Genomic DNA, 13,824 nt, shown 5'->3' with positions numbered 1-13,824 from the left:
TGGGTTCCATCCTAGAGGCTAATCTTTCCTGTGACAAAATGGCATCCAATGTAATAAAAAAAGTCAACCAACGAACGCGTTTCTTGTACCGGATCTCCTCTCTGGTAAACAAGAATACCCTGAAGACTCTAGCAGGAGCACTCATTCAAGGGTACTACGACTATGCTTGCACCTCATGGTACCAAAGCACCTCAAAGGCACTAAAAAACAAATTACAAACATCTCAAAACAAGCTAGTCAGACTACTACTTGACCTGACTCCTAGAACCCACCTCACCCCTGCCCACTTTGACAACCTAGGATGGCTTAGAGTAGACGACAGAGTACAGCAACTTGCAATGGGCCTGGTCTACAAGATACACTACGCGACCAAGGTACCCATACATGTCAAAATACTTCCCAAAGGTCAGTGAATACCACGATCACAACACCAGAGGGAGCTCCACAAATCATGTAAAACCCAGATTCGGCTCAAACAAGGGACTAAACACGTTTCACAACTATGAATGAATGAATGAATGAAAACTTTATTTAACAGATTGCAGAATGGGTACAATACAGTACGGCTCAATACATACAATTGTTAAGGGGATGCAGACCTGAGAAAGACGTTTGTCTTGTTTCCATCAGGGTCCCCCATTTTCAATTCATATAGACATATATGACATACATGACATACAGATAGTCAGTACTGCTACATCTATACATTTATGACATACCAGATTTGCAAATACAGTACTGTTTGTGATACAGAAGGAGTCAAGAAAAGGGAGTATATACATTTGACGTAGAAACTGTACATTGGAGGAGGTTGGGTGGGGGGGGTTGGGTACATTGGGATATTGACAACCATACTGGGTAATTTACATTGGAGGTGGTTGGGGGGGGGGGGGGCCGGGGGGCACACTGTATAAACAAGTAACACTGTACATTGAGGGGGGGGGGGGGGGAGGAGACACTGTACAAACAAACACAATTGTACATTGAACTATTGACAAAACCATACTAGGTAAATGACTGTACATTGGAGGGGGTTGGGTTAGGATATTTACAGGGGCCAGTGTTGAATTGCAGTCTCCCGTAGGTGTCCCTTGAGAGAGGTTTTGAAAGTGGGTAGTGATCCACATTCCTTTACAGCTTTGGGTAGGGCGTTCCACATTGATGTGGCATAATTGCGAAACGTGTTTAGTCCCTTATTTGAGCCGAATCTGGGTTTAACATGATTTGTGGAGCTCCCTCTGGTGTTGTGATCGTGGTATTCACTGACCTTTGGGAAGTATTTTGACATGTACATGGGTACCTTGGTCGTGTAGTGTATCTTGTAGACCAGGCCCATTGCAAGTTGTTGTACTCTGTCGTCTACTCTAAGCCATCCTAGGTTGTCAAAGTGGGCAGGGGTGAGGTGGGTTCTAGGAGTAAGGTCAAGCAGTAGTCTGACCAGTTTGTTTTGAGATGTTTGTAATTTTGTTTTTAGCGCCTTTGAGGTGCTTTGGTACCATGAGGTGCAAGCATAGTCGTAGTACCCCTGAATGAGTGCTCCTGCCAGAGTCTTCAGGGTGTTCTTGTTTACCAGAGAGGAGATCCGGTACAAGAATCGAGTTCGTTGGTTGACTTTTTTTATTACATTGGATGCCATTTTGTCACAGGAGAGATTAGCCTCTAGGATGGAACCCAGGTAGGTAATTTCATCTTTCCTTGTGACAATATTGTCACCCACTGTAACTGAGAAGCCGTCGGTCTTGCTGAGTTTGTTATTTGAACCGAAGAGAATGGACTCTGTTTTGCCCATGTGTAATGATAGTTTGTTATCAGCGAGCCATATGCAGATTCTGCCTAGTTCCGAGCTGAGGGTGGAACGCCCTACCTAAAGCTGTAAAGGAATGTGAATCACTACCCACTTTCAAAAACACTCTCAAAAAACACCTACGTGAGACTGCAATTCGAAACTGGCCCCTACAAATGTCCTAACCTAGTTGTACAGTAAATGACCAAGTAAGGCTTTGTCAGTATTCCAATGTACAGTGTAAAATGTGTGTGTGTCCCCTACCCAACCCCCCCCCCCCACCTCCAATGTACAGCCCTCACCCAACCCACCCAACCCCACCCCACCCATCCAACCTCCTCCAATGTACAGTTTCTACGCCAAATGTATATACACTCCTTTTCTGGACACTTTTGTATCACAAACAGTACTGTATTTGCAAATCTGATATGTCATAAATGTATAGATGTAGCAGTACTGTCTATCTGTATGTCATGTATGTCATATATGTTATGATGAATTGAAAATGGGGGACCCTGATGTAAACAAGACGAAAGTCTTTCTCTGGTCTGCATCCCCTTAACAATTGTATGTATAGAGCTGTACTGTACTGTACCCATTCTGCAATCTGTTAATAAACTTTTCAATCAATCAAACAATGGACTTCAAGTGTTGTGAAGTGACTGTGGCACGTAGCGGTACTGCAAGTAAACTCACTCCCTCTTAAAATGCATCCAGACACATTACCTCTACATACTTTCGTTTGTGCGCTATTCCACACTAAACATCGCCCCGTTTAATAATAATTCAGTCTCGTTTTCTAGATAGTGAGATATGACGTGTTATATGCATATGCGCAACTCGTTCGGGTTGCTCGCCTGAAACCTATATTATTTCCAAATCAAAGGTATATACCATATTAGATGTTTCTTCACAAAATCATCAAGGGGAGGGGGGTCGTTTTACGAGGCTGCAATCGTTACCAAAAGCATGTTTTAGGTTTGGTAAAATACAACGCTGTGATCAATACAAAAGCATGTTTTGTGTGCTGATTCACTTTGAGGGGGAGGGATTCCTGCAGCCGGAGGTGCCAAGGCAACTGAGAGACCCAGTTCAAAAGGTAGGCGATACTGCCCCATGTCAGGATTCGATCGTCATTGCAATTATAACGTAGGCAGTGGTGCCAGGGAGACACAGGCAGGTCAGCGCGAGTGTTTAGAATGGGAAAATCAAAAAAAAGAAAAAAGGATCTAAAAACGAGATTTCTCGTTTTTGGCGCTCAACGGTTGGATTTTAAACATGAGAATTCTCGTGTTTGGCGCTGAATGAGTTAATACAGGGACCCCACATATATACATTAGTACAGGGACCCTCACATATACACATTAATACAGGGACCCCCACATATACACATTAATACAGGGACCCTCACATATACACATTAATACAGGGACCCCCACATATACACATTAGTACAGGGACCCCCACATATACACATTAGTACAGGGACCCCCACATATACACATTAATACAGGGACCCTCACATATACACATTAATACAGGGACCCTCACATACACAAATTAGTACGCGTGTGGCTTTTTCCCAATCCAACAGTGCAAAAATGCGGAAGCATTCGTCACCGCACGCCACTACGGTAAAGCGCCTTTCTTTTCAGGCCCGCTTTGGGAGCTGTCGCGCGGAAATAGGCTGTCTATTGCCATTCTCTTTGACAAACTCTAACCATAACCAGCTCCTTAACAGCGCCTAAACTTAACCGTTCTAACCTTAACCAACTCCGAAACAATGCCTAACCTTAACCTTAACCTTAACCATGCCTAACCTTAACCATAGAAAGAATATTGCCATTCTCTTTGACAAACTCTAACCTTAACCAGCTCCTTAACAGCGCCTAAACTTAACCGTTCTAACCTTAACCAACTCCGAAACAATGCCTAACCTTAACCTTAACCTTAACCATGCCTAACCTTAACCGGCGAAAGAATACACGTTAAAAAAAAATCACGTTAAAAAAAATATATTTGACGGGATTCGAACTCACCAGCAACTAGCTGTAGGATCCACAAGCTTGCCAATTGAGCTATTTCTGGATACTGAATTTGGGGCGGTGACTTATATATATTGTTAAGGCGGGATCTCATGCGCGAGCACCTCGCGAGCACCTCGCGAGCACGCCGGCGCACGCACGCACCTGAGCGAGCACGCCGCCGCTGGGCGCTGCGTGAAGGAAAATGAAAGGCGCATTACTACGCCACTACGGTACCTCCGATGACGAATGCGGAAGCATTTTTGCACTGTTGGATTTGGAAAAAGCAAAAGGCAATTAGTACAGGGACCCCCACATATACACATTAATACAGGGACCCTCACATATACACATTAATACAGGGACCCCCACATATACACATTAATACAGGGACCCTCACATATACACATTAATACAGGGACCCCCACATATACACATTAATACAGGGACCCCCACATATACACATTAATACAGGGACCCCCACATATACACATTAATACAGGGACCCTCACATATACACATTAATACAGGGACCCTCACATATACACATTAATACAGGGACCCCCACATATACACATTAATACAGGGACCCTCACATATACACATTAATACAGGGACCCCCACATATACACATTAATACAGGGACCCTCACATATACACATTAATACAGGGACCCCCACATATACACATTAATACAGGGACCCTCACATATACACATTAATACAGGGACCCTCACATATACACATTAATACAGGGACCCTCACATATACACATTAATACAGGGACCCCCACATATACACATTAATACAGGGACCCTCACATATACACATTAATACAGGGACCCCCACATATACACATTAATACAGGGACCCTCACATATACACATTAATACAGGGACCCTCACATATACACATTAATACAGGGACCCTCACATATACACATTAATACAGGGACCCCCACATATACACATTAATACAGGGACCCTCACATATACACATTAATACAGGGACCCCCACATATACACATTAATACAGGGACCCTCACATATACACATTAATACAGGGACCCCCACATATACACATTAATACAGGGACCCTCACATATACACATTAATACAGGGACCCTCACATATACACATTAATACAGGGACCACCACATACACATTAGTACAGGGACCCCAGCCATTATACACATTAGTACAGGGACCCTAACATATATACACATTAGTACAGGGACCCTCACATATACACATTAGTACAGGGACCCTCACATATACACATTAATACAGGGACCACCACATACACATTAGTACAGGGACCCCAGCCATTATACACATTAGTACAGGGACCCCAGCCATTATACACATTAGTACAGGGACCCCAGCCATTATACACATTAGTACAGGGACCCCAGCCATTATACACATTAGTACAGGGACCCCAGCCATTATACACATTAGTACAGGGACCCCATTATTAGGGATGGGTACCGAATTCGGTACTTTTGAGGTACCGAACCGAAACACATCGGTACTACCGAGTATCGAATCAAGTGAGAAACAGATTTTTTTTTTTTTTTAAATAAAAAATATTTTTTATTAATATTTCTTTTTTACTTTTTTTTTTTTTTTTTACTTTTTTCTTTTCATGTCAACGTTCACACGCACAATATATGCTTACCTAGGATTTGACTTGATTCAACAACAAAGCAGTCGGAGCAATGACAAGCAGGATTTGACTTGATTCAACAACAAAGCAGTCGGAGCAATGACAAGCCGAAAACTGTCGAAATTGTAGTTATTTGAAGTTTGGATTTTATTTTTTTTACGACTGAGGTAGGTAAATTAAATTTCTTCAGACTAAAGTACCGAAAAAAGGTACCGTTGGGTACCGGTATCGATTCACAGGTACCGGTACCGGTTCAAATGTGAAAGGTACCCATCCCTACCCATTATACCAGTGGGGCCCAACCAGTCGATCGCGATCGACAGGTAGATCGCGGGCTGATTTCAAGTAGATCTTGATTAATAAAATTCCATTATTAAAAAAAAAAGAAGAAAAAAACAAAAAAAAAAAAAAAAATTGCTAAATCAACTCTTCCTCTCCTTGTTAACTACAACAAGCAATGCTGTTTGTTATTTAAGATGAGGTCAGACTCGGCACTGACAGATTTGTGTTCATTATGCTGCTTTTATAAAGCCTCAAATGACGGCTTACAATATACAATTTTGGCTGGTAGCTCTCGGGCTAGGTGGTAAATAAAAAAGTAGATCTTGGTTCAAAAAAGGTTGGACACCCCTGCATTATACACATTAGTACAGGGACCCCAGCCATTATATACATTAGTACAGGGACCCCCACATATACACATTAGTTTGACACAATATTAGATATGATTTAGCTGACTACTTTAGGTGGGGAGATGACAGAGTAGACACTAGACACTGTGTAACCTTTGATCAAACACCTTTTAGAGGACAACAGACATCACATAATTATGGAGGGGGGGCTAGTAATCCTCAACTTATTATCTGGACGCTTGTATGAGTTTGGGTGCATCTGAGGTCTGGACAACCCCTCACTATCTTGTGGGATGATGGCTTTGGCACAGCTGGACGATGGACGCTCAGTCATTAGCTAGTGATTGGAGTGGTGCTGTAATTACACAAACATCTGAAGGAGGGGACTGACACACACAGCAGGAGGCAATTAACCTGCGGTTGCCTTAAATCGAGAAAGAGGCAAGCAACAATTTAAAAGCACTTTTTATTTTATTTTATTTTATTTTATTAAATTATGTGAATTTATAGCTATAATTTGTAGGAGTCATGGAAAATAGTACTGAGTTCTTTGCTCCTTGAGTGCTTGGGAGGGATGAGTGCTGTACTGTGTTCCCCCAGGCTCTTCGAAAGAATCCAGCACATCTGCATCCAATACAACTCATATTGCTGCGGTGATGAATTTCTCCACTGTGTGCAATACTCGTGGGAATGCAGGAGACAGAAGTTCTGCAATGATGAATTATATCTTTCTGTACAAGACTAGACTTTTACAGGTTACAAAAGTAGAGTGACATTTTCTGCTGTAGGCCTGCAACCCTGCTTATTGTTATGGTTTGATTGATTGATTGATTGATTGAAAACTTTATTAACAGATTGCAGAATGGGTACAATACAGTGCGGCTCAATACACACAATTGTTAAGGAGATGCAGACCAGAGAAAGACTTTCGTCTTGTTTACATCAGGGTCCCCCATTTTCAATTCATCAGGAGTGCAATGTCAAGAAATGCCTTTACGGGGTGTCTTACCTTCGTTGTTCTGGCTTAGCAATTCACCTGTTAAGTGAGAAATTAATATTGCAACCATAAAATAGTGTGACATGGTCAAACTTGTCGTCAGGCGCAACACACTTTGCTGGTCTTGCAGTTAAATAAATGTCTATAGACAGCAGACTCCAATAAAATAAAACAAGCGAATCCAGAGGTATTTCGGAAATGATATGTTCCAACTGCTTTTTGCTCAGATTTTCTTCTGTGGCCGTAGAGGAATAGATGAAAAGCAGCCCCTATGCAGCGGTTTCAGCCGGAGTCTCGAGCTATTCCGTCTCTGAAATAGTGTTCCAGTGGGCGGGGCTCAGGCAGGGTGTCGGTCTGTGTCGCGTGCGCACTTCTTTCCGTTCCCGCGCGGGGACTCCCTGAAAGCAGTGTTTGACTACGGGTGGGCGTGGTTTTGCAGGACGTAGCAGTCCTGAGTTCTGAGTCCACTGTGCTCTTGAGTTCATGAGTGAGTCAAGTAACTTTTGCACCACTACAACTAGTATGCTAATATTGGAATGCCCTCTCCTGTCTTGTAGCCCAAGGATATGAATCTTATCTGATCCTCTCCAAAAAGTGAAATCAATGTCAGGTACACACACTGTCTGTCACACAAATATGGGGGGTATTGGGTTGGGGGTATCAGACAAACTACACTGAATAATACACACATTCAATTAGATAGTTTTATTTTTGTTTTGTTTTGTATATTGTATATTTTGTATAGTGTTTTACTTTTTTTTCTTTTTTTTTTTACTTTACTGTATGAAGCACAATCTGGGAGGCTCATATGAACCAAGCATTTCACTATAATGTACATGTAATACATTACAATAAAACAAAACTTCAAACTTCATATATCAACAGTTATTTGTGTATGTCATATTTAGTATTCCTTTAATTTGTATATTTGGTCTTGCATCGGTGTACATAGAAATAACTATTGTGTGTGCATGCCTTGTAAGCTCATTATGGGCTGAGCATCTTGAGGTATGATAGAGCCCTCACTTACTTTTAATGACCTGTTTTGACAAACACTGATATATCCAAATGATGAAACCAGAGGAGCAACATACTGAAATGTAGTTTGGTGAAGAGTTCCAAAACGTTTCCATGCTGAGGAGACCTACAAATAGATAGAACATAAACCTTTTGATGTGGAACCCTGAGAAGATGTATCCTATGCCCCTGCAATAGAAATGAGGAAGGTATAGTGTATTTTGTTCTGTGAGTTTGAGGAAAATGAGAAGAGGTTTCCTTATACAGTATAGTTGGTCTCACACATATGTACATGGAAATTGGTTATAGTCTGCCTTGTAAGCCTGTTTGGGCTGGGCGTCTATTGATGCAAGAAGATACATTGATATCAGAATACAGACCCCCCCCCCCCAAGTAACATTTGTTGTTGGACACATACTTTAGTCCAAACGTTAAATTGTAATGGGGACGGGGACTCAGATCCTTTCGTTGCCTCAGTCGTCCAAGGTAAGAGAACACAATATTAACCCCTACAGGACGGGCATACTCACCCCCGCTACATTAAACATGTTTCGCAATTATGCCACAACAATGTGGAACTCCCCACCCACCCACCCAACCCCCTCCAATGTACAGTTTCTTCCCCTTCTAATGTATATATATTTTTATGAGCTCTTTCTTGTAAACAGTACTGTATTTGTATGTCTTGCATGTCATAAATGTCTTGATGAAACAGTACTGTATATCTGTATGTCATGTCATAAATGTCTTGATGAATTGAAACTGATGTAAGCAAGACGAAAGTATTTTTCTGGTCTGCATCCCCTTGTTTGTATTGAGCGGTACTGTATTGTACCCATTCTGCAATCTGTTAATAAAGTTTTCAATCAATCAATCAATCAATCAATCAAATGTCAATATATTTGGGCACACATTTTGCTGTACATACTTTCCAATATAACGTTATGATGGTCGATTTTAGTCAGGTAAAAGTAATTGTATCTGCAGGATAGTTGTGGCCGTGCAAGCAGTACAAGAAGAAGGAGCAACAATCAAGTGTATCGTCATAAAACACCCCCAGGACTCCTGTAGGTTTAACCTTGAAGGTAAGGCAAAGATTACGTTAATAAACAACTCTTTAGGTTACAGTTTTGCTAGCTTATCCAAAAAGAGATGACCCAATGCAGGGAAATACCCAGAGGTAGCTATTCAGTGCAAACAATGGAGGTCATCATGAGGAGTGAGTTCCTGGTCACTACGGTCTCAGCTTTGAGCAGTCCTGTTCAGCGTTTCGAAAGACAAATATCTGCTCAGTGCTGCAAGGAGTGATGAAAGAAGTAGCTACATGAGGAGAAAAGTAACAAGCTGTTGATTTTATTTGGAGAATCTCCCATTTTCACAGAAAAACTAAAACGAACAAAGTAAAACAAAATAAAACAAACTGCCAGCTCACAGCGAAAGTGTGCATGTCAACCCAGGTACGGCAGTCTCAAATTAGGCCCTACGCACCAGCAAACTGGGGAACAGCCATACGACTGCTAAGTAAATAACACACACACACACACACACACACACACACACACACAGTCACACACGCAGTCACACACAGTAGCACACACACAACCCCCCCCCCCCAAACACACAAAGTGCAATCCAACCCCTGTGCAATATTAATTCCCTTGAATGCATATATTTGTCTTAAATTTATATATTTTAATATAATTTTGCTATTATATTTTATGTCTATTATATATTTATTATTTACTCCATTTTGAATCTTGAATGTACACAAGTGGATTGAGAGTCAGAGATTAAGAAAACGTTGATGAACCAATGACTGAGTTTGTTGAAGAGCTTGAGGGAAGGAGGAATGTTTGGCAGTTTAAAGTTTCAAACATTAAATACGAATCTGAACCAGGAGTTTGAGATTATAGTTTGATTTTCCGTGTAAAGGAGGACATCTAGTGGCCAAGACCTATAACGCACTCCACAAGGGAATACGACTATAAATGTTCATAATTTTGTGTGGACTTGCTAGTTTCAAACCTGTTCCATGGACCCAATTTTCCTCTGAGGTTAGTTTGATTATTGTTAATTATGAATATATATTTGACTTCCACAACTGCATAGAGCACCTTAGACTTAATGGGTAGCTTCAGAATTCTGGACTCTACTTTAGTAAAGCACTTCAAAATGTTTTAAGTTATGGTTTACTACCACTGGGGGGGGGCGTCCTTTATTTTTCTGCATGAAAGGTCACAACCCCGAGGACAGCATCCGAGGTAAAAACAAAAGCCACAATGAAGGGTGTTATTTGTGCTCTGTTGGGATGCTGAGAAGTATTTGTTTAACAAGGGTAGTGATGTTTGTAGAGTGAAACATCTGACATGGTACACTAATGGACAGATGGAGTTGCGCTGTTGCTCAGGCCCCGTTTAGACGAGCGTTTTGTGAACAGAAACCGCAAAAGTCATCTTGCGGTTTCACTTTTAATTTTACGTTTAGACGAGCGTTTTGGAGTGGAATTCTCCGTGCAGACGACGCTGTAACGACGGAGACCCGCTGTCACACGATTGGCGCATATGTCACATGACGTGCTGTGAAGACCCGCCCTACTCTGCCTCTGATTCGCAGACTGTGGATGGGGAATGTGATTGCACCAAAGCAGAGTCACTCACAGACAGAGGGTCCAGTCACGCCGCGGGACAGATTCTTGTGTATTTAACCGTTTCACTGCCACACGACAGCCGGTTGTGTGATAGTAAGGGTTAACCTTCTGTCGTGTGGCAGTGAAAGGGTTAAAAGTACTGCCAATGTAGCCTTCAGTCAGACTACTACTTGACCTGAACCCCAGAACCCACCTCACCCCTGCCCACTTTGCCAACCTAGGATGGCTTAGAGTAGACGACAGAGTACAGCAACTTGCAATGGGCCTGGTCTACAAGATACACTATACGACCGGGGTGCCCATGTACATGTCAAAATACTTCCCAAAGGTCAGTGAATACCACAACCACTACACCAGAGGAAGCTCAACAAATCATGTTAAACCCAGATTCGGCTCAAACAAGGGACTAAACACGTTTCGCAATTATGCCACAACAATGTGGAACGCCCTACCCAAAGCTGTAAAGGAATGTGAATCCCTGCCCACATTCAAAACCGCCCTTAAAGGGCACCTACGGGAGGCTGCAATTCGAAACTGGCCACCGTAAATGCCCAAAACCCCCACCACCTCCTAATAGACAGTCTCCTCCCCACCGCATGTATATATTCCCTCCCCGCCGTATGTATATTTCCCTACCACCCACCCACCCCCTCCTAATGTACAGTCCCCTCCCCATCATATGTATATACTCTGTCAGGATCTAGGGGTAACAGTACTGTATATTTGAATACCGCCTATGTCACAAATGTATCAGTACTAAATACCTATATGTCCCTATGCCATAAATGTCATGTATGTTGTGTATGTCATAAATGTCTATATGAATTGAAAATGGGGGACCCTGATGGAAACAAGACAAACGTCTTTCTCAGGTCTGCATCCCCTTAACAATTGTATGTATTGAGCCGTACTGTATTGTACCCATTCTGCAATCTGTTAAATAAAGTTTTCATTCATTCATTCATTCATCTCCGTTGATATAAGTCAGACATACTTGCTTTGTTTACGTCTCGGCTACTGGCGCATACCTGCTACCTGTGACGTAAGCAGTACGCGCGACCAGAGCCGTGACAACCCTTTCGTCATCGTTTTAACAGATTTATACGTTTTGATAGTTTAGACGAGATCGCAAAGCTTTTGCGTTTCTAGGAATTCCACCCTGGAAGGTAGTCTCACTTTTTTGCGGTTTCACCCCGTAAAAACGCCGTTTCCGTATAAACGAAAGGCACATCAGCAAAAATATTTTTGCGGATTCACCTGCTAGCGTTTCTGTCTAAACGGGGCCTGATGAGTTTTGAACAGTGGTTATTTGGTGGCGAAATTTCCACTAGGGACAGGGGAAACAGTGATCTCCAAGCCCACGTGGTTGAACTCAAACTACAAAGAAACAGACTGAAGGCCCCGTTTAGACGGAAACGCTAGCAGGTGAATCCGCAAAAATATTTTTGCTGATGTGCCTTTCGTTTATACGGAAACGGCGTTTTTACGGGGTGAAACCGCAAAAAAGTGAGACTACCTTCCAGGGTGGAATTCCTAGAAACGCAAAAGCTTTGCGATCTCGTCTAAACTATCAAAACGTATAAATCTGTTAAAACGATGACAAAAGGGTTGTCACGGCTCTGGTCGCGCGTACTGCTTACGTCACAGGTAGCAGGTATGCGCCAGTAGCCGAGACGTAAACAAAGCAAGTATGTCTGACTTATATCAACGGAGATCACCTGAAGGCTACATTGGCAGTACTTTTAACCCTTTCACTGCCACACGACAGAAGGTTACCCCTTTACTATCACACAACCGGCTGTCGTGTGGCAGTGAAAGGGTTAAATACACAAGAATCTGTCCCGCGGCGTGAGACCCGTGAGTGGACCCACTGTCTGTGAGTGACTCTGCTTTGGTGCAATCACATTCCCCATCCACAGTCTGCGAATCAGAGGCAGAGTAGGGCGGGTCTTCACAGCACGTCATGTGGCATATGCGCCAATCGTGTGACAGCGGGTCTCCGTCGTTACAGCGTCGTCTGCACGGAGAATTCCACTCCAAAACGCTCGTCTAAACGTAAAATTAAAGGTGAAACCGCAAGATGACTTTTGCGGTTTCTGTTCACAAAACGCTCGTCTAAACGGGGCCTAAGAAACGATGTAAACACCATGATCAAATCTGCAAAAAAGAAATTTCATCAATGACAAAACGGAGGAAAACAAAAACAAACCCTGTGAACTTTGGAAATTACTCAACAATCAACTAGGCTGCAGCAAAAAACTAAAAACCAGATTTACAAACATAAACATAAAGACAGAAAACACTCATCACAGACAAGCTGGATGTGGCCAAATACTTAAACATTTTCTTTACAACATAGCCACAACAACACTGGTTAATAAACTACCCTCCCACTCAGGGCATTTTGGGGTAGAACACATCTTAGCCTACTACAAAAACCTAGGGATTCGCAAAGACGACTTCAAACTTGAAATGGTAACAACAGTTGAGGTACTCAAAAAACTGAGCGCCCTCCAATCTAACAAGGCCACTGGCCATGACAATATCCCCTCCAAATTCCTCAGAGACTCAGCAGCCGCCATCACCCCAGTCATCACACACATAATAAACCTCTCCATAAAACAGGGACACGTCCCCAAAGACTTCAAAATTGCGGGAGTGACCCCCCCCTGCACAAAAAGGCAGCAAATTAGACCCAGGCAACTATACCACCCTGTTTAATATTCTTACCTCCATCTCGAAAGTCATGGAAATGTTTTTCGGCAAACAGCTCGAAAAGTACCTTGCGGGAAAAAATCGAATCTACGAATTCCAATCTGGCTTCAGAACATCCCACTCCACTGACACATGCCTTCTCTATTTGAACGACCACATCAAACAAGAGGTGGACGCGGGCAAATACTGCGGCATGGTCATGCTGGACCTCCAAATGGCTTTCGACACTGTCAATCACTCCATTCTGATTGACAAGCTAAAAGCAATTGGTTTTGAACTTTTGATAGTTCATCAGTGAGCTGGATGCAATCCTACCTGGAGGGGAGAGAACAGATGGTAGAG

General features: G+C 42.5%; 1 protein-coding gene across 2 annotated transcripts in view; it reads right to left on the bottom strand.

Annotated features, from left to right (window-relative positions):
- The window catches only part of srpx2 (sushi-repeat containing protein X-linked 2), a 29,053-nt gene extending 21,621 nt beyond the window's left edge, over positions 1-7,432 (bottom strand). Inside the window, exon 1 of one of the 2 annotated variants that reach the window (XM_084332476.1) lies at positions 7,143-7,432. In XM_084332476.1, the coding sequence (XP_084188602.1) occupies positions 7,143-7,188 (46 nt within the window). In that variant the 5' untranslated portion in view covers positions 7,189-7,432. Of the gene's footprint in view, positions 1-7,115 lie in introns of both variants that reach the window. The other variant, XM_084332475.1, reaches the window with a different exon arrangement.
- Positions 7,433-13,824: the final 6,392 nt, after the last annotated feature.

The sequence above is a fragment of the Notolepis coatsorum genome (assembly GCF_963971535.1).
Source record: "Notolepis coatsorum genome assembly, chromosome: 16".
Lineage (NCBI taxonomy): Eukaryota > Metazoa > Chordata > Actinopteri > Aulopiformes > Paralepididae > Notolepis > Notolepis coatsorum.
Note: the sequence above shows the minus strand (reverse complement) of the source record. Positions and strands in the feature narration are given on the sequence as shown.